General features: G+C 43.4%; 1 protein-coding gene across 2 annotated transcripts; it reads right to left on the bottom strand.

Moving 5' to 3' along the window:
- Window positions 1–1539: 1539 nt before the first annotated feature.
- LOC138972975 (sodium-coupled monocarboxylate transporter 1-like) lies at window positions 1540–20576 on the bottom strand. Of its 2 annotated transcripts, XM_070345632.1 has the most exons (16): window positions 19584–20576; window positions 18541–18710; window positions 16857–16925; window positions 15619–15670; window positions 14744–14892; window positions 13454–13527; window positions 12856–12996; window positions 11409–11538; window positions 9128–9216; window positions 8178–8290; window positions 7400–7470; window positions 6708–6794; window positions 6008–6231; window positions 4562–4662; window positions 3528–3631; window positions 1540–1868 (listed from the first exon to the last, which is right to left on the bottom strand). In XM_070345632.1, exons 1-16 carry the CDS (start codon window positions 19753–19755, stop codon window positions 1728–1730), a joined length of 1887 nt encoding a protein of 628 aa, XP_070201733.1. In that variant the 5' UTR covers window positions 19756–20576; the 3' UTR covers window positions 1540–1727. The 2 variants fall into 2 exon arrangements, with proteins under 2 accessions (XP_070201733.1, XP_070201734.1); XM_070345633.1 differs by lacking the exons at window positions 18541–18710; window positions 19584–20576 and having other exon boundaries at window positions 1556–1868; window positions 16853–16871.
- Window positions 20577–22053: the final 1477 nt, after the last annotated feature.

Here is a 22053-nt window from a genome sequence, read left to right on the forward strand (position 1 = left end):
TGTGCAGTGCTACATCATGCTGTTTGCATGTGTGACATTCTGTTTCATCATTTATTTCAATGCCTGTCTGGCAATGTTTGCTTCTTATAATTAAATATTTCGAACTTTTATTTCAGTTGTTCAGTTGTTCAGTTTCTATTTCATTTAGTAATTGGCTGTTGTCAATGTTAATTGTTATCCATTGTGTCGTTGTGTTGGAAGATGCAAGTGTGAAAAGATACAAAAGAAAAATGATTACTTCTGTGAATTGTTTTGATTTTGTTTACCCTTTTTACCATATCATTAGAATCTGAAGGTATTTTTTTGACCTGCATGATAGTGACAAAAAGTGTATTTTTTTGCCAGGAAAGGCCACAAAATCACAATGTATAATGCAAAAATTTGTTTTTGGCCGGGGGGCGTTGCCCCCCTGGACCCCCTAACGGGGCCCTGGCCCGTACCCCGGCCGCCAGGGCCTAGGCGGCCCCTGGACCCCTGCCTCAAAAAATTTTCAGTCAATTTGATTTTCATAGCTTTCACCCATGAAATTTTACTCCTAGGCCTGCGGCCAGGGGGGGGGGGGGGGGGGGGGAGTATACCGGTACCATTTGAGAATCAGACCAAATGAGAATTGAACCATTTGAGAACATCCTTTTTTTCAATCACTACATCGAAGGCCTGCGGCCCGGGGTTCACAAGGGTTGGTTTGTTTGTTTGTTTCAAACCCACACCCATATACACACATTTCCCATTTAAACCATTTGTCGGCCCCCTGTCGATATTTATCGACTAAGTTCCTTGTTGTGAAAACATGAGAAGAGTAACAAACGCTGGGAGGGTTACTGTGCTGTTTCTTGTTACTCGTGTACTTCAGCGTGGATGTTACAACGGAAAGACTGAGGTAAACAGGGAGAAAACACGATATTTGATCCTGAACTTGAACAGGGAATGCTCCCTTGCTTTGAGAGAGAGAGAGAGAGAGAGAGAGAGAGAGAGAGAGAGAGAGAGAGAGAGAGAGAGAGAGAGAGAGAGAGAGAGAGAGAGAGAGAGAGAGAGAGAGAGAGAGAGAGAGAGAGAGAAATAGAGAGAGAGAGAGAGAGAGAGGGGAGGAGAGAGAGACAGAGACAGAGACGCAGAGCGAGAGACAGACACACAGACAGACAGTAAGAGGCAAAGGCAGAGAGAGAGAGAGAGAACGAAAGAGAGAGAGAGAAACAGAGAGAGAGACAGACAGACAGACAGACAGAGAAAGAGAAAAAGAGAGAGAGAAAAAGAGAGAGAAGAGAGAAAGAAAGAGAGAGAGAGAGAGAGAGAGAGAGAGAGAGAGAGAGAGAGAGAGAGAGAGAGAGAGAGAGAGAGAGAGAGAGAGAAAGCAGATATAGACAGGCAGACCGCAAGCAGATATCTGGATATGTGTGTGTGTGTGTGTGTGTGTGTGTGTGTGTGTGTGTGTGTGTGTGTATGTGTGTGTGTGTGTGTGTGTGTGTGTGTGTGCGTATTTCTCTCTGTTTGTCTGTCCGTCTGTCTGTCTGTATGTGATATTCAGAACATAATTATTTTTTCTCATACTAAAAAATCATTTTTTTTTCAAAACAAACGATTAGAAACGGGAATCAACAAACAATGCCAGAGTCGCCTCCATAATGTATTGACATCAGAAAGGCACGGTATAGGGGAAGGTGGAGCAGCACTAATCAACAACTTCAGTGTACAAATGAAATTATTTCGTCTTCAAGTAAGCATCCAGACTAGGCTTTAGGTAGTACAGGAGTTTCATTTGTTCCAGACGCTGATCCGTTTACTTGACTCGTGGAAGCTTCCTGGTCAGTGACCGTGACCTCAAGCGTGAACACTTTTTCCGGATTGTCCAGGGCGCATTCGTCTGTTACCTGTAAACACACACGTGGATACACGATTCGACTCACCTTCAGATCCGGCCAGGCGGCTTTGTCATGGGGGATAAGAACACCCCTAGCCCTCCATTTTATCGACACCTATTCTGACTGCTTCATACAATGCATACTTGAAGTTTTTATTAATACATTTCAGAAAAGTTATTGATGTGTGATTAATTGTAAGTATTATTTACTACTGGTTTTTATATTTAGTCAAGTTTTGACTAAATATTTTAACATCGAGGGGGAATCGAAACGAGGGTTGTGGTGTATGTGCGTGTGTGTGTGTGTGTGTGTGTGTGTGTGTGTGTGTGTGTGTAGAGCGATTCAGACTAAACTACTGGACCGATCTTTATGAAATTTGACATGAGAGTTCCTGGGTATGAAATCCCCGCACGTTTTTTTCATTTTTTTGATAAATGTCTTTGATGACGTCATATCCGGCTTTTCGTGAAAGTTGAGGCGGCACTGTCACGCGGCTCTCATTTTTCAACCAAATTGGTTGAAATTTTGGTCAAGTAATCTTCGACGAAGCCCGGACTTCGGTATTGCATTTCAGCTTGGTGGCTTAAAAATTAATTAATGACTTTGGTCATTAAAAATCTGAAAATTGTAAAAAAAACTAAAAATTTATAAAACGATCCAAATTTACGTTTATCTTATTCTCCATCATTTGCTGATTCCAAAAACATATAAATATGTTATATTCGGATTAAAAACAAGCTCTGAAAATTCAATATATAAAAATTATTATCAAAATTAAATTGTCCAAATCAATTTAAAAACACTTTCATTTTATTCCTTGTCGGTTCCTGATTCCAAAAACATATAGATATGATATGTTTGGATTAAAAACACGCTCAGAAAGTTAAAACAAAGAGAGGTACAGAAAAGCGTGCTATCCTTCTTAGCGCAACTACTACCCCGCTCTTCTTGTCAATTTCACTGCCTTTGCCATGAGCGGTGGACTGACGATGCTACGAGTATACGGTCTTGCTGAAAAATGGCATTGCGTTCAGTTTCATTCTGTAAGTTCGACAGCTACTTGACTAAATATTGTATTTTCGCCTTACGCGACTTGTTTTTCTTCTCTTTGCTTACAAAATAGCTACATTTTTCTACTTGTCACTTTGTTTCGTTTCTTTCTTTTAAAGGTTTTGTTTTTTCATCATGTGTCAGGTTTATTGCTTTTGGCACAATGGCAGTCTCTTCCATGTCAAAAGTCAGTATCGCTTACCGCTTAAAATACAACAACTACAAAACAAATAGACTGCTAAGGCCACAAAAAAATAGGTCTGTTTACGGTAACATAGGCCAAAAAATAGGGTCGGTAGGTCGGGATTTTTTTTTTCTTTTTTTTTTTTCCCAAATGCCAAAAAAAAGTCTAGGGTCGCGCGAAAAAAATAGGGTCGGTCGGGTTACCGTAAACAGACTATTTTTTTTTTGGCCTAACATTCCAAACTTAAGAATTGAAACACACCAAGGTAGTATGAATGAAAAGTGTATTGTTAACCAAACCTTTTTATTTTTTTTTAATTCTTTTTTTTTTTTTTAAAGATCACTGTTAATATCTCGTTTTGTCAACAATTAAACGCTCGATATAAAACCCTTTGTATGTTTTGCCTTATAATACATATTATAGTCTTCACTTACCGCATAATTACTGTCGCTATCATCACGACACAACAGACAATCTCTCAGACGCTGGAAGAGATGGAGTTGATATTCTTCCTTTACATCAGCCTCATCCGTTCTTCCTGGAAAGGTGAAATTTAGAGATTAAATAACCAAAGGGAAGTAAGCGCTCTTAATGCATACGACATGCGTAATGGAGTAAGCGAGAGTTATACGGAACCAATCTCCTGGCACCTGAGAGAATAACAAGCATTGAAATGAACAAGCGACTTTCATCCTCAAAAAAGGATAATCGCCGCAAGCACACAGTAATACACAAGAACCAGCTTTTATTCCTGGTCGGACATAGTCTTTAGATCAAGACTGGTTTTAACAAAACATACACACAAACAAACACCCATGTTACAGGGTCGCCTCGAAAGTATCTGTACAATTTGGAATTCGCTGTGTGACTATTATCCCCTTTTCGAAAGAATGGCAATCGTTCAGCAGCAGCAACACATAAAATACAACAATATAAGTACAACACTGCCTGATACTGTGAGGCAGTTTCGTCATCAATATAAGTTATACATGACCAAACACCAAATAAGCATTACAGAAAAGAAAATTAGCATGCAATGGGGTATACAAGTAATGAGGTTTATCAAACACACACCCACACTCAGACGCCATGCCTGTCCATCCCTCTCTTTCTCTATGACGTCTCTGTCTGTTTGTCTGTCTGTCTGTCTGTCTGTCTGTCTGTCTGTCTGTCTGTCTGTCCGTCTGTCTGTCCGTCCGTCCGTACGTCCGTCCGTCCGTCCGCCCGTCCGTCCGTCCGTCCGCCCGTCTCTCTCTCTCTCTCTCTCTCTCTCTCTCTCTCTCTCTCTCTCAATCTCTATCTCTCTATCTCTATCTCTCTCTCTCTCTCTCTCTCTCTCTCTCTCTCTCTCTCTCTCTCTCTCTCTCTCTCTCTCTCTCTCTCTCGCAACCACCCCCACACTCGCTCGAACTCATTTAACATACGACGTATAGTAACTTTCTTGAAGATGATCAAACAGTATACTCACCTGTGGCCAAACTAACAACCAATCCTACAATAACAGTGACCAGAATGCCCAGCCCGCTGAACCACAGGTAGGACAATCCGTATAAGTTCTCCACACCTTCCCTGAAACACGAGGTGCGTGTAAACGTTGAATTTTTTCCACAGCCATGCATGAATGCACAACGACTTACAAAGACGGTCAGACATAGAAACAGAGACACAGACACGCAAGCGCACTAGCACGCACGCACGCACGCACACACGCACGTAAGCGCGCGCGCACCCACGAACGCACGCACGCACGTATGCACGCACTCACCCCCCCACACACACACACGCATACACACACACACACACACACACACACACACACACACACACTTAAACGCACACAAAAACGCACACACAAAGCATTCCCACACACACACACACACACACACACACACACACACACGCGCGCACACACACACACACATAAACGCACACACAAATCATTCCCACAAACACACGCACGCAGCCAGACACACTTAAACGCACACACACACACACACACACACACACACACACACACACACACACACACACACATACACACACACATTGAGGCCTGATATTATCATAGTCGCAGATTTCCCGAGAAATGCACATGGACGTTTGTAGATTGAGTTCGAATCATGGAATAATAAATTCATATGTTATCTTACAAAATTAAACAAAACAAATGAAAAAGACAGGATAAGGAAGGAAAATATTTTGCAGTTGGTTAATATCATCAGCCAATCATTGCATTGTATCACCGGGGGCGGGGATGTAGCTCAGTCGGTAGCGCGCTGGATTTGTATCCAGTTGGCCGCTGTCAGCGTGAGTTCGTCCCCACGTTCGGCGAGAGATTTATTTCTCAGAGTCAACTTTGTGTGCAGACTCTCCTCGGTGTCCGAACACCCCCGTGTGTACACGCAAGCACAAGACCAAGTGCGCACGAAAAAGATCCTGTAATGCATGTCAGAGTTCGGTGGGTAATAGAAACACGAAAATACCCAGCATGCTTCCTCCGAAAACGGCGTATGTCTGCCTAAATGGCGGGGTAAAAAACGGTCATACACGTAAAATTCCACTCGTGCAAAAAACACGAGTGTACGTGGGAGTTTCAGCCTACGAACGCAGAAGAAGAATAAGAAGAAGATTGTATCACCGAATTATTTCAAATTCAACAAAAGCAATGGCTGTGTTAACTATCATTTTGTTTGTATTCGGCCATGACCATCGACTTCCCCTGACAATTCAAATGAAAAGGTCCGGGAGGTTATACTGTTATACTGAAACCGGGCTGGTGGGGAGGAGGGGGCTGCATGGGCGAGGAAGGGCAGTACAAGCGAAATACAACGTTTTATTTCTTCTGTTACATATATCAGTCTCCAAAGACAAGCGTAATACAGACTTAACGTACACAAAACCTAATTTTACTCACAACTGATCTGGATCCGAGGGCGAATAAGTGGAATTATACGTCATCATTGTAGTTGACGTCACTGGAAAAGACGTGGTGGTCACTATGTCTCCAGTGGCGTTACCCGTGACGTTGCAGCCTTCAATTGACGCAGGCAGTTTGAAATTGAGGGGCCGTGTGACGTAAGCACCAACACTAAGCCATAAGGAGAACCCCAACCCTGAGATGGCTCCAGTTAGTGCACCCTGAAATGTATCCGTCGTATCTGGGTAACATCAACGGGTTATTGTTGGTCTGCGGGAGTTGTTTTTTTTCTCAGACAAATAGCACAGTCAAAAACGTGGAATACTTCCATTGGTCATGCTGTTACGGTGAATTATCTGTGTGTGTGTGTGTGTGTGTGTGTGTGTGTGTGTGTGTGTGTGTGTGTGTGTGTGTGTGTGTGTGTGTGTGTGTGTGTGTGTGTGTGTGTCTTCTTTTTCTTCTTTTTCTTCTTCTTCTTCTTCTTCTTCTTCTTCTTCTTCTTCTTCTTCTTCTATTTGCTGTTATAAGCGATATCAAAGTCTTCGTATGTCCTAATTTCAAGCGATATCAAAGTCTGGAGTTGTGCAAAAATAAGGAACGCACGTTCAAAGTATACGAGACTCCTAAATGAAATTTGTCAAATTAATATCCCATGAATGTTGAAGATTTGAAAAAGAAAAGACAACGACGAACTTACAATCCAGTTGGTAGTGGTGAAACAAGCACCCAGTATGAAAAGGCCAACGAGAGGGGCGCCTGCTGCACCATTCAGTGTCAACGATGCCTGCACAGTATAGAGGTTATCAATCACTTGGGGAAAACATTTATTGTATTTATTGTTAACATTCGATTTATATAAAAAAAAAGATGTTTTAGATCATTTGCATAAATGTATTATCCCTTTACTGGGAAATTCGGATCGCTTTTATAGAGTTCGTTCGAAATGAAAAGGTAATCGCTTTTAAAACCCCAAACAAGAAAAGTGTTGTCCAAACAATTCCCGCGAAGGTTTTCCAACAAGGACGAATAGATCCTAATTCAAAGCACGCGCGCGCGCGCGTGTGTGTGTGTGTGTGTGTGTGTGTGTGTGTGTGTGTGTGTGTCTGTGTGTGTGTGTGCGTGCGTGCGTGCGTGCGTGCGTGTCTGTGTGTGTGTGTGTGTGTGTGTGTATGTATGTGTGTGTGTGTATGTGTGTATGTGTGCGTGTGTGTGTGTGTGTGTGCGTGTGTGTGTGCGTGTACGTGTGTGTGTGTGTGTTTGTGTGTGCGGGCGTGCGTGCGTGCGTGTCTGTGTGTGTGTGTGTGTGTGTGTGTGACTGTCTGTGGCTGTCTGTGTGTGCGGGCGTGCGTGCGTGCGAGCATGCGTGCGTGTGTGTGTGTGTACATTTACCTGTAGTACTGTGCCTCCCAGTTCCTTCACTAAAAAAGCGAGCCCCACCCCAAGGCACCCGTACAGTAGCACTGCATTAAACAAACATATTGGAATCAACCATCTCCGCAATCTCTAATGCATAGGTTCACATAATAATACAGCAGTGAACATTTATTTCCGTTCCTTTGACACAAGACCAAGTGAATGCAGGAAATGTCCGGTTAACCCCAAAACTGGTATTCATTGCCATTCAAACATTGCTCAGCTGTGCCTCTTGTGTAAGAGTGTGGGTAGAACTATCTATCAAGATTACAGACTTTATGTTTTCTTTTTCGTTCCTGGGCTGAAACCGCCACGTAAACTCGTGTTGTTGTTGTTGTTGTTGTTGTTGTTGTTGTTGTTGTTGTTGTTGTTGTTGTTGTTTTTTTGGTGTTTTTTTTATAAAAATGTACGTGTATGACCATCATTACCCCGCCATTTTGCCAGCCATACGCCGACTTCGGAAGATGCGTGCTTAGTATTCACGTGTTTCTATAATCCACCGAACTCGGACATGGATTACAGGATTTTTTCCGTGCGTACTTCGTCTAGTGATTGCGTGCATACACGAAGGGGGACAACCCTTGAGGCACTAGCAGGTCTGCACACAAGTTGACATGGGAGATCGGAAAAATCTCCATCTTTAAACCCACCAGGCGCAGTCGGGATTTAAACGCTCAGCCTTCAGCAGATGAGGCTGGCGTATGATCCACTAGGTCATTGCGCCCGTATTAGGCAACACAGTGAACGTGCTCACCAAGGAGTTTGGTGACCAAGACAGCTTTCCTGTCGGAGAAGTGAGACAGCCTGATCTTCAGGAAGTCCTCCCAGGTTACTGCTGACAGCGAGTTCATCATGGAAGACACAGAACTGAAAGCAAGTAAGTGAGTAAGTAAGTAAGTAAGTAAGTAAGTAAGTAAGTAAGTAAGTAAGTAAGTAAGTAAGTAAGTAAGTGAGTAAGTGAGTAAATGAGAAAGTAAGTAAGTAAGTAAGTAAGTAAGTAAACCAGCCAGCTAGGAAGCAAGCAAGTAAGTCAGTCAGTCAGTCAGTCAGTCAGTCAGTCAGTCAGTCAGTCAGAAAGTAAGTAAGTAAGTAAGAAAGTAGGTCAGTAAGTAAGTAAGTAAGTAAGTAGGCAAGTGTCTGTGTGGACAGGCGAGTCAGTCAAACGATGCATCATGTAGACATATTCTTTCTCGGTGACCGGGGATTTAGATAATTCGAAAATAAACATCAACACGGTTTACACCACATCGTTGTCAATAACTGAATGCACACTCACACAGAATTACTTGAATGAACTGGAGTCTTCACCTGACGAATTATGTCCTATTTCTTACACTCGGAATGAATATCCAACACACAGGTGAATACAGTAATGCGTCAACACATGAGATGATAATAATGAGCGTTTCTGGGGTGATAACGCGAGAAAACTCCTGTGATCTTGCCGCGAGGTGGCGCCAGTTACCAGCCGGAAGAAAGAAGGGGCATAACCTCACCAGAACCGACCATTGTCTGTTTACCGTATAAAATGCACGACTTACACACGAACCGTTACCAAACCGTTATGCTATTTGGGACCAATGCAAGGGTTTTTCTCTTTCTTGTGTGATCTTGCCGCGAGGTGGCGCCAGTTACAAGCCGAAAGAAAGAGGGGACATATACCTCACCAGAACCGCCCATAGTTAATCTCGGACAATGACTTACCTGAGTGCTCCACTGAAGAGACTGGCCACGAACAACCCCGACATGCCTTTCAGGTGACCTAGCACGTCCACAACGAAGTAGGGCAACAGCTGACGTCACACAGAACAAGCATATTCACCATATACAGTTGAATTTAATTGAATTGAATTGAACTTTATTTTACAAGGATTAAGATTTAAGGCTAAACCTGTTCTTACCATCTGTCTTTGGGACGCACAGACACACAACGATAAAGTAAAAAAAAAAAAAAAGGGGGGGGGGGGGGGGGGAAGAGGTGTTGGTTCTAGACTAAGAGGACAAAAGGTCAGTTGGATCCGGACTGAAAATATATTCAGGTCAAAATGTCCTGGCTACATAAATAATTGTTCAGTCAGAAGACCCCCTACATGTTAAAAGTGTTGGACGGTCCCACAATGCGTCAGTACAATGCGTTGGATAAAAAAAAAGCAATTTATTTTTCATTTTCATGACTTTATAGTCCCATCGCTGGGAAATTCGGGTCGCTTCCTCCCATTGGAAAACTAGCAGCAACGGAGTCGCGCTACCCAGGTGTCTGCGTGTTCAGGTGTAATCAGCCACCTGCGTCAGCATGCGTCAATGACCGAAGACCAAGGCTTTGGAACAACACTGACTATCTGTATCAACACTATTTCATCTGAAAGTCACGTATTTTCAGAACCGGTGTAACACGAAATTTTTACTCCACAAAAAATTTACTTCGTACGAAATTCTTACTCCGAGTACACTTTTCGTACGAGAAAAGAACTCCCCAAGGCACAAAAAATTTTTTACTCCCCATTTTTTTTAGTTCCAGTAAAAATCTCGTACGCAAAAATGGGATGCGGGCGAAGGGATAATGCCAATAAGTGATCTTGCGCACACGAATGTCGCGCTACCCTCCTTCCACCCCTTCCACCACCAAGACTAACAGGGGACAAGGGAGTAAAAATTTCGTACACCTGGCATGGGAAGTTAAATTGCTCGTGTTGGGGTGAAGTAATTTATTCGTTATTTATTCGTCAGGGGAGTACCATTTGTGTACAAAATTTTTACTCGGAACTCACCTGCCTTGGGGAGTAATTTTCTCGTGCAATGGGGGAGTGTTTTTTTCGTAAAGGGAGTAACTTTTTCGTACGAAATGTTTACTCCGGAGTAAAAATCTCGTGGGAGTAATTTTCTCGTGTTACACCGGCACGGTTGGCCTAGTGGTAAGGCGTCCGCCTCGTGATCGGGAGGTCGTGGGTTCGAACCCCGGCCGGGTCATACCTAAGACTTTACAATTGGCAATCTAGTGGCTGCTCCGCCTGGCGTCTGGCATTATGGGGTTAGTGCTAGGACTGGTTGGTCCGGTGTCAGAATAATGTGACTGGGTGAGACATGAAGCCTGTGCTGCGACTTCTGTATTGTGTGTGGCGCACGTTATATGTCAAAGCAGAACCGCCCTGATATGGCCCTTCGTGGTCGGCTGGGCGTTAAGCCAAAAAAAAACAAAAAAAACGTATTTTCAGTAGATCTCAGAGCATGGGATGTCCGGGCGTGAACTGTCTCTCTTTCCGAGAATAGCGTTAACCAAACTTATAACATTTCAGTCTGTGCATTGGTTGCATCATCAGCCCTGACAGCCCTGACAGTACTCGCCTTTGGCTAGTGATTCTGAAAATGTACTAGCCAGAGAGCAAACTTTACTAGCCAAACCAACAATTTGTTTCAGCAGCTTTACTTGCATTTGGCGACTAGATGAACATTTCTACTCGCCAGTTACATCATGTTTCTACTCGCCATGGCGAGTAAAATACTCGCCACTTTCAGGGCTGCTCATGGTGAAGTTATTCGTTGACAGTTTACTTCATTTCGTTTAAGGAAAACTTTAACAAACAAAAAGTGACACAACGGGCCAGATTTAGCGCTTTACAGTTTTCATTTTCTTTTCATTTCATTTTCATTTTTCATTTTCATTTTCATTACTTTATTGTCCCATCGCTGGGAAATTCGGGTCGCTTCCTCCCAGTGGAGCGCTACCCAAGTGTCTGCGTGTTTAGGTGTATTCAGCCACCTGCACTTATGGCAGAATGACCAAGGTCTTTTACGTGCCATTGTGATGACACGGGGGTGGGACATGGCTTCCGTCTCTGGGTCTGCACATAAAGTTGACCCGTGTCCGTCCCGGCCCGGATTCGAACCAGCGACCTTTCGATCACAAGTCCAGTGCTCTACCAACTGAGCTACCGGGCCCCCTGCAGCTTGTAAAATGCTGTTCACCACGCAGACATTATCAGCATACCTGGTTGGGGTTTTCAATCTCTTTGTTGGTCAGAGGGTCACAGTCAGCATAGCGAGCGTACAGGACCAAGCCAGTAAGGGAACACAAGGTGATGATGATCAGCATTCCGGGAGCGTTCAGCAACAAAGCGCTGCGAAGGGAAAGCAAACGCTATGATGCATTGTATTTATCATAAGCAAAAGACGTGATAAAAATAATCTGCCATGCTTGGATGAAAACAGCTATTGACGGTCTCGTAATTCTATTCTTACGTTGTGTTGTTTTGTATTTCTTTTTCATAGTTGGCTCACGTAAGTGTAGCCTATGCGATCGTAACTTTGTCTGTCTGTGCGTGCGTGCGTATGTGCGTATGTGCGTATGTGCGTGCGTGCGTGTGTATGTCTGAGGTAGAAACTCTAACATTTGAAGACGTCACATTACATTGACGTCACATTATGACGTAAGAGGGTTAGACGTCACGCGAAGGAAGTACTGAAAGTCTCGGTCATTATTATTTTGAGCGGGCCGAGACTAGTGTACATGCAGACAGACAGATCTAGATCTAGTGTCTCGCTTTCTTGCACAGTTTCACCTATTCTCTTTCTCTGTGTGTGTGTGTGTGTGTGTGTATGTGTGACGGAGTGATTGAGTTTGTGTTACTGTTTGTCGATTTCTTACGTGAGCCTTGATGGCTTCGCCTCTTGTTTTGTTTTGTATTGACTTGCCTCGTTATTTCTCGACAGTTTTGTGTCGTCTCGTTTTGTGTCGTCTTGTTTTGTATTGCGCTATCCTAGCTGTGTCTTGTCTTGCCTTGTCTTGTCTTGTCTTGTCTTGTCTTGTCTTGTCTTGTCTTGTCTTGTCTTGTCTTGCTCCGCTTTTGGTTGTCCGGATACATCCTACTTTTCTCTGGGCCTCGACTGCTGGGCCGAGGGGCACCACTAGAAAGTGGGTGCTACCCAACCGGGTGAGAACAAACCGCGGAGTCTGATTCGTTGAAATAACAACCAATCTCCATTTCAACCAATCCAACACCGCGACTGGCTCCCATCTGGTTGGTAACTTTCTCGTTCCCCTCGGCCGTGGTGGCAGAGTAAATAGAACTGGTGTTCATTTGAAAGGTCCCTTTGGAGACGTCTCTGCAAGAAAGGCCTGAACACTTTCGAAGAGAAACGAGCAGCCAAAACCCTGGAAAAGAAAGAACGAGGGAAGCAGAGCACAGCCTCTGATGAGACACACCCATGCATCGTATGCGGGAGACGCTGTGCATATAAAATTGGCCTCCACTCGCATATGCGGATGCATTCCAAAAGCTGAAGTGTTTGCCACTCGTCCGTCGTACCGACGGGAGACTCCAGCATCATCATCATCATCATCATCATCATCATCATCATCATCATCATCATCATCATCATCATCTGAGAGAAGAGTGTCAAATCTTGCCTCCAACTCTAGGAGTAGGTGTACTCACAGCTTAGCCTCCCGCAGACTCCTGGCGGAGGAGAATCGCTGGACCATCTGCTGGTCCACCGTGTAGGGGGGCAGCCACACGAAGAAGATGCCCACAGTCAGCGTCCAGAACGTGTGGCGTATTCGTGGGTCAGGGTTAAAGCTGCAAAGGGTTCAAACTCATTTCTTCGAACGCCAGAAAGGAGAAAGTGTGAGGAGTGATATACCGATTGTATGACACAGTGACTTGCATTGAATGCAACATAGTTAGACTATTGAAGAAGATAATTGTTTATTTTGATAAATAGTATGAAATTATCATGGGTTTTTTTTCCCCCGCGAAGTGCGGTTTTTGTAATAATTATTCTAAAAGAATATCGACAGCGTTCAAGTAGGTATTTCGCAATAGGCCGATACATGACTGTGCATACGAAAATATATGGTTTTTTTTAACATATCCTCTGTCTGTCCGTCTGTCCGTCCGTGTTTCTCCCCCCCCCTCTCTCTCTCTCTCTCTCTCTCGCTCTCTCTCTCTCTCTCTCTCTCTCTCTCTCTCTCTCTCTCTCTCTCTCTCTCTCTCTCTCTCTCCTTTCCCTCTCTCTTAAGAACCTTATACTCACTCAAAAAAATCAATCCTGTCTCCGTGGTAACAAGTCTGCCACACGTTTGACATTCCTCCAAGATCATAACTAGCCTGAAAACAGAGCTTTCGATTAAATGTGCACTCACGGAAACAGCATGCCAAAAGTGAGAAATTGGCATAAGGCCTAAAAAAAAAAAAATAGGTGTGGTTACGGTAACCCGACCTACCCTACTTTTAGGGCCCGACCCTATAACTTTTTATTACATTTGTCAAAACAAAAACAAAAAAACCAGTGCAGAAAACGCAATGAAAGCGAAATCGCCCGAGTCGCACACTTATTTCCCTGTCAAGTAGGTTTAATTTGTACACATTAGAAAAAAAAGTTAAAAAAAAAAAGTGATTGCCTACCTTCCTACCCTATTTTTGTTGGCTATGTTACCGTAACCACACCTATTTTGGGGGGGCATAAGTATAATAATTAGTTATTAGTGACGTACATGACTCCAGTATGCCAGTAGAAAAACACGACAGACGGACTGAATGATTGACAAAGTTCGAGGCAAACTGATGAAGACAGACACACTGACAGACAGTGAGACTGATTGGCCTTCGATCAAACGGAAGGAGACACAGACACACTGAGTAACTGACCTACAGGCAAACCAAAGAAGACACTGGCACACTGACAAACAGACAGACTGACTGACCTACAGGCAAACCAAAGAAGACACAGACACACTGACAAACAGACTGACTGATTGACCTACAGGCAAACCAAAGAAGACACAGACACACTGACAAACAGACTGACTGATTGACTTCCAGGCAAACGCAAGGAGAAACAGATCGACACACTGACAAAAAGGAAGACTGCCTGACCGTCATGCAAACGGAAGAGACGCATACACACTGACTGACTTACTGGCAAAGCCGGGAAGAAGACGATGACAGACTGACTAACTGACCTTCAAACAAACAGAAGAAGACAGACACACTGACAAACAGACTGATTGATTGTCACACAGGCAAACCGCAGGAGACACAGACACACTGACAAACAGACTGGCTTCAGGCAAGCAGAAGAAGACAATGAAAAACAGACTGACTGGATGACCTACATGCACGCAAACGGAAGGAGACACGGACAGACAGACAGACAGACAGACAGACAGACAGACAGAGACACACACACACACAAACACACACACACACACCCCCACACACACACACCCACACACACACACACACACACACACACAAACAGACTAACAGACAGACAGACAAAAAGCCAGCCAGCCAGCCAGCCAGCCAGCCAGACACAGCAGACCTTGATGAGCACGGTGAGCATGCCGACCAGCATGACAGCGGTCTGGAAGACGTCAGTCCACACCACGGCCTTGAGGCCGCCCAGCGTCGTGTAGAACGTGCACACCGCGCCCACCAGCACGATCACCACCCACTCCGGAAAACCTGTCACTGAAAACAACACACAAAACAAGCTAGACACCAGCACGATCACCACCCACTCCGGGAAACCAGTCACTGAAAACAACACACAAAACAAGCTAGACACCAGCACGATCACCACCCACTCCGGAAAACCTGTCACTGAAAACAACACACAAAACAAGCTATACACCAGCACGATCACCACCCACTCCGGAAAACCTGTCACTGAAAACAACAAACAAAACAAGCTATACACCAGCACGATCACCACCCACTCCGGGAACCCTGTCACTGAAAACGAAAACAAAATAAAACAGGTAAAATGTTTAGATCGTTTCAGGCCTGACATTAGCGAGTATTTTACTCGCCATGGCGAGTAGAAACATGTAACTGGCGAGTAGAAATGGTTATCTACTCACCAAATGCGAGTAAAGTTGCTAAAAAAAAAAAGGTTGGTATTGCTAGTAAAGTTTGCTCTCTGGCTAGTACATATTCAGAATTGTCTACCCAAAGGCTAGTGCACCATTTTTTGGACCTTCAGGGCTGCGTTTATTTCAGACAAAAATGTAAAAACAGATGACTGCCAACGTTCCAATATTCAGAATTAAAAATAAGAATGTAAGGTAATTGGTCGATGTTCGAGTCAATAAAAATATTTTGTTTTGTCAATAATAAGCGTTCCAAATAGCTACCATTCTTGTTTTTGTAAGTAAGAAAGTAAGCATACAGTATATGACACTGACTCACACATACCTGCACTGAGCGCAGTCGATGGACCAAACAGCACGATGCCCATGCCAATGGACTAGGAAATAATTGTGAATGAAAACAAAAAGAGAGAAAAATTAGAAATGCGATTTTGCTTGAAACTATTTTCAAATTGAGAGATTTAGAGCGAGAGAGAGAGAGAGAGAGAGACATACAGAGAGAGAGACAGACAGAGAGAGAGAGAGAGAGAGAAAGAGAGAGATTTAGAGCGAGCGAGAGAGAGAGAGAGAGAGATTTAGAGCGAGAGAGAGAGAGAGATAGAGAGACAGAGAGAGAGACAGAGAGAGAGAGAGAGAGAGAGAGAGAGAGAGAGAGAGAGAGAGAGAGAGAGAGAGAGAGAGAGAGAGAGAGAGAAAGAGAGAGAGAGAGAGAGGAGAAAGAAAGAAAGACAGAGAGAAAGGGAGATAGAGAGAGAATGAGAGAGTTCAACAAATTTAATACAGAAGTATTACAGCGGTAGGTCCACATGGCCCTGTATTACAGGTAGTCCTTGCTACAAAACAAACATAAAACGAACTACGAGAAAAATACTAAACCGCATGAAAATTGAAACAAACAAGCAGAAAAATCAAAACCAGTCAACAGGCAATCACTTTCAAGCAAAGGGACAAATACTTCTTTTTTAAAAAATAAAATTAAACAAATATGCAAATGAGTCTTGATTCGTACCATCAGTCAGAAAGTAAGTTGTTCCTGCTTTTTGTTCATAGTCAATCATTTGTGATCGGCTCAGAGAGTTGACGAATTAGACAAACAGAAGACTCAATTTGTCGTCAAGAACTTTACCATGGCCAAAAAGAAAAATATGTCTGTTTCCGGTATCCCGACCGACCCTATTTTTAAGCGCCGACCCTAACCGTTTTTTTCGCTTTTCGTAAAAATATATTTTTTTTTAAATTAAAAAAATAAAAATATGAAGTCAAGACAGTATACTTTATTTAGTTTTAATATATCTAGGTAAAAAAAATGTGCTAAATAATTGTAAGTAAACTAAGGAAGCGTTTAAAAAAAAATAAACACGTAAAAAGACGTTAACAAAACGTAAGAAAAAGTTTTAACAAAAAAATAAAATAAAAATAAAACACCGACCGACCGACCCTATTTTTTTCGGCGATGTTACCGGAAACAGACATATTTTTTTCTTTTTGGCCTAATCAGCACCTATCTGTATAACATTAACCTCTGAATGGACATTATATAGATAAATATATGGAAGTACCTACTGTCCTCAGAAGAAATATGAAGGCTCCGAAGAGGCGAACTGACTTTGAGTGAAACCGTAATTCCAAGTACTGAAACACACGAGCACAAATTGGTAAAGCAAAAAAAATGATAATAAAAGAAATAGACGCTTCCACAGGCACGCATAGAGTTGTTAAATGTGGGTACGTCAGTCCAGTAGTAAACAAAGTACCATTTACACTCATGACATTACTATGTGAAACTTTTCATGCCAACATGAAACATGAGCAAGATCTAGATCAGCAACTTTCATGACGTGTACGGGTAACGTCATCAAATCTTGTTTTTACGTCACGCGTTTGCCAAGATCTGCAGTCTTGGTGGGAGCAAAACAACGTATGCATTTGGAACATTGGAGAAAAAAGTGAGTCACGGGTGACGCAATATCTACACGTACACGTACAGGTCTTTGCTACACGTTCGACCATCTATAACACTGTATTCTGCAGAAATCTGAACGTAAGGCATCAACCTGTAACACTCCACGCTAACCGGACACATACCGTATCGAAATGTATACCCTATATACCCGAGAGAGACCACCCATGTCATAACTAAACCATACACTCACCCGTGGGTATATCATGCAAATGAGTTAGTGTAAACATAAACTAGTCTGGCGGGAATATAATTGTCCACTGCTCATGATAAAAACTTCACGGAGACAAACGTCATTTTGGAAACACGTATGCGATTGCTGTTTCCCCTGGAAGAATTTTGAGAACTTACACGTCATGCTTTTTTGTTTTTACAATTTTATAAATCAATAACAACCCATGCAACACTCGTGTCTTAAACTTGAGCTTACTTTTCCATTAAAAACAATCTTGTACGTACGGAATCCCTGTACCACAATGAACAGGGGCGATTCAGGGGGGGGTTCCGGGGTTTCCGGGCCCACCCCCACCCCCCCCCCACCCCCGCCCCCCCCCCAGCCTAAATAAAAAAAAGAGAAAAAAAAGAAATAAACATGAAAAAACAAAAACAACTGATGGCTCAGATTGCACAAGATAGCTCCATTTTCCTTGATTTTTATCAACAAATGTTCGAGGGGGGGCAAGCCGGCTTTTTCTTCTAAGTGACGGTTTTGGAGAAAAAAAGTGGGGTCATATGCTGGTTCAGGTTGCACCAGATCGGTCAATTGCCCTTGTTTTGATCTAAATTTGTCTTCTTAAATTTATTTTTTGGAAGGTGTATTAGGGGAAGTTTCTTGGCTCAGATTGATATATGTGATATGAGAGGGTAAATTTACATAGTGCAATATCATATTTGATTGTATCCCTTTTATGTTTTATGTTTTATGTGTGTCGTCCTATACAATTGTTGTTATAATCGTTTACAGGCAGGCAGGGTGTGCCGAAGAAAAATTTCCATTTTTATGTAATATTTTAATTGACAATAAAGTGCTGTTATTGTTATTGTTATTGCACCAGATTGCTCCATTTTCCTTGTTTTTATCAACATTTTACGGGGGGGGGGGAAGCATGCCCCCTGACCCCCCCATAGGAGTTTCGACCGCTTCGCGCCCTACTCTAAACGCTTCGCGTCGTCGTCGTCGTCAAGCACTATGTCCATAAAAGAAATGTGGAAACCCCCCCTTAAAAATGATGTGATCCGCCCCTGATGAAACACTGTGTATCAATCACCAAAATACAGTGTACCTACCTGGAAGACGCTGACGACCTTGATAGAGAAGAACATGGGCCCAAAGAGCAGGGCGCCGGTGACCGGGGCGAGACAGGCACCGATGATGGACATCCAGTACATGCTCCCATACTGGTAGATTTCTGCCGGCGTGCCCAGTAAGGTAGAGGCTGAGAAGAAGCTGGCGAGGACTGCATCAAAGGGGACACATGGTTATGCCCAATTTGTTGCCGAAGGTCAACAGATACCAAAAAATCGAAGCATAGAAAAGTTTGAGGATTAACATGGACGCACACTACTGGCCTGAGTATGCTATCTCAGATGCACCCAACGTACGATGTGTCTGCAAACACCTCCGCACGGAGGGGTTCTGCGGCCGGCGCAGCATGGGGAAAGAGGGACATTTTTCTCGGGCTCGCGCGGCAGCAAGCACTATGTCTCTAAACTGCACTGACTAGTTTCTCGACTAGACTCTCGCTGTACGACCTGACAATAATTATAAGTGTGATCGACAAGAAGAAGAAGAAGAAGAAGAAGAAGAAGAAGAAGAAGAATATTGACTAGTTTGTTGTCCAAGGTCAACAGATACGAACATTCGACGCAGAGAAAAGCTACACGCGCAAGGTTGAGGATTAACATGGACGAACCCTCGTACATGCTCTGTACTTTGCTATCTCAGATGGTAAAAGGGCAGGCGGACAGACAGGACAGGCTTACTAACACACTGACGCATTTAATCTATTCAACTCTCGTTCACATTGAAATATCCTCACCTTCACGTTTTACTTGTTTGTTCTGTGTTCATCATTCTGTTGTCCGCTGTCCGTCTTTCTCTCTTTCGTCTGTGTTTTCTTTTAACTCTTGTTCTTTAAACCTTGCACCTGTGTATTTAAGGGGGGGAGGGGGTGGTGGTTGGGGTTGAGGCAGTAGAGGTGGTAAAGAGAACGGATAGGGGATCAAGGCAACCAGATTGCCGCACATAATTCAACTACCGAGTTTGACAAAACTCAAGACATACACACAACGATGGTGAAATAGAAAACAAGAAGTATCTTACAACTCACCAGACAGAGACAGTGGAAGAAAACTCATGCTGTTGTCCGCCATTAAAAATGCCCGCGTCGATTTTTGTCCACCGCCTGCGCATGCGTAGTAAACTCCAATACCAGCCGAGACGAGCAACATGGCGGCGAAGACGATGTAGTCCGGAACAGAAAACACGTTTTCTGTAGCCATTGTTAGACTCCTGTTTGTGTTTTTGTTGTGATTGGGATTTGTTCTGCTTTACGAGGTAGAACCGCGGTTTCCCAGACGTAACTATGAGCGTCCCAGTTGTGAGGCTTTTGTCATCAATTTTGCTTCGTTTATATTGAAAGACATAACAGTTCGTTCTAAGATAAGTCACAATATCAGTTATTATCGATGTGTATCATTCTGCTGTGTATCTAGTGTGTCCACACTTAAGACCGTGGAGTCGAAGTTTTGAGGCTGTTGTCATAGTTACTGCTTCATCAGTCTGTTTTGGAAGTAATTCCAAGACAAGTCACAGTGTCAGTTATCAAACACAAATGTTTGTCTGCTGTGTATCGTGTTTGTCCAGATCGAAGTTCTTATGACTGTAATTTCATGTTGTCTATAATGTTACTGTTCCATCGACTTAACATTGACTGTTTTAGTGTTTGAGTCTCATTTATGACCAAATGAGGCCAGACTGTGACCAGATGTACCACATAGGCTATCAAAACAAAACACGAAATAATCCCACATTTTGTCAACACTGTCAACGTGTCTTACTACCACACATTCTCAACATAGAGGCGTAGGAAGACTGGAACACAGCACAGCAAACGCTCTCGTAGTAGTCTTCCGGAATGCACACACACACAACCTCTCTACCTCTCTCTCCCTCTCTTTACCTCTCTCTCCCTCTCTCTACCTCTATCTCTCCCTCTCTCTACCTCTCTCTCCCTCTCTCAATTAGAGAGGAACCGTTTGAGATCGATCAATCAGTGACACGTACATTCGATGACCGTTAACATTCTCAACTCGAGTGGTCCCGGTTCCTTTCCGTAAAGAGATTAGACAGTGCACTTACAGGTCTTTTCAAAAGCACGCTTACTGGCTTAGATTAACTGGGTTATCGTGTACAGTCACAGGACACTGTACGCTTAATACATGTACGTGTGTGTGTGTCTTTTCTTTGCTTATTCATGTATTAATTCACTGATTGCTTGATTTTTTTTGCGGAATTGCAGAAATCTGTGCGTGTAGCGTGATCTCTCTCTCTCTCTCTCTCTCTCTCTCTCTCTCTCTCTCCTCTCTCTCTCTCTCTCTCTCTCTCTCCCCTCTCTCTCTCTCTCTCTCCCTCTCTCTCTCTCTCTCTCTCTCTCTCCCTCTCTCTCTCTCCCTCTCTCTCTCTCCTCTCTCTCTCTCTCTCCCTCTCTCTCTCTCCCTCTCTCTCTCTCTCTCTCTCTCTCTCTCTCTCTCTCTCTCTCTCTCTCTCTCTCTCTCTCTCTCTCTCTCTCCCCTTGGTTATTCATTTATTTGATTTCTAGCAAAATTCCTTAAACAGACAGACTGGTAACGTTCCAAAATCCAGAATAATAACAAAGAAATGGCAGTTCTTGGCTGAACGTTGACTTTTTCTCTGTTATGTTATCAAAAATAACTCGCAGAATACCCGACTTTGTGACCTGGGCTTGTGATATGCAGAATACTGCACTGTGCTCAGTCACCAAACAGGCTGGACGGCGATGAGTTAATGTGACAAAAATGTCGGCGTAGCTAGCCAAATGTATAAATACATGAATGAGCTTGAGGTAAATCCAGAGAACGATTTTCTCTACTAGCCAACAGTATCAACGGCAAGTAGCAGACGTTGAATAGTCGATAGACGGGCGAAGTGGCGCAGTGGTAAGACATCGGCCTCCTAATCGGAAGGTCGTGAGTTCGAATCCCGGCCGCGGCCGCCTAGTGGGTTACGGGTGGAGATTTTTCCGATCTCCCAGGTCAACTTACGTGCAGAACTGCTAGTGCCTTATCCCCTTTCGTGTGTACACGCAAGCACAAGACCCATGTGTGTACGGAAACGATCCTGTAATCCATGTCAGAGTTCGGTGGGTTATAGAAACATGAAAATACCCAGCATGGCCGTAAAAACGGCCATACACGTAAAAACCCACTCATGCAAAAACATGAGTGAACGTGGGAGTTTCAGCCCATGAACGAAGAAGAAGATGAGTCGACGAAACAACGAGATTTGTCCATGCCGCACAACAGATGACGCCGACTGAATGCGCCAGTACATTGATGAACAAATTCGTGCAGATTTCGTCAGCCAATTCAAACATTGCTTGAGAACAGACACACACAAAAACGTGCACAAACAGACACGCAAGTAACCATTATCGCGCATAAATGCTCACGCACACACATTATTAATTGGTTTATTGATTTCTTTCTTTTGATGCATTGATATATATTTATGTTAAATATTATCTATGAATTCATTTGATTCTTTGCTTATTAAATGTA

The sequence above is a fragment of the Littorina saxatilis genome, linkage group LG8, assembly GCF_037325665.1.
Source record: "Littorina saxatilis isolate snail1 linkage group LG8, US_GU_Lsax_2.0, whole genome shotgun sequence".
Taxonomy (NCBI): Eukaryota; Metazoa; Mollusca; class Gastropoda; order Littorinimorpha; family Littorinidae; genus Littorina; species Littorina saxatilis.

Bases quoted from the DNA above. Each gene is read 5' to 3' on its own strand.
- LOC138972975 (XM_070345632.1), bottom strand. From the start codon at position 19,755: ATGGCTACAGAAAACGTGTTTTCTGTTCCGGACTACATCGTCTTCGCC. The intron at 13,528-14,743 runs GTCTGCTGTGTC...CTCTGTTTTCAG, and splicing joins TGCTCACCGTGCTCATCAAG to GCTAGTTATGATCTTGGAGG. The intron at 6,795-7,399 runs GTAAATGTACAC...TATACTGTGCAG, and splicing joins TGGGAGGCACAGTACTACAG to GCATCGTTGACACTGAATGG.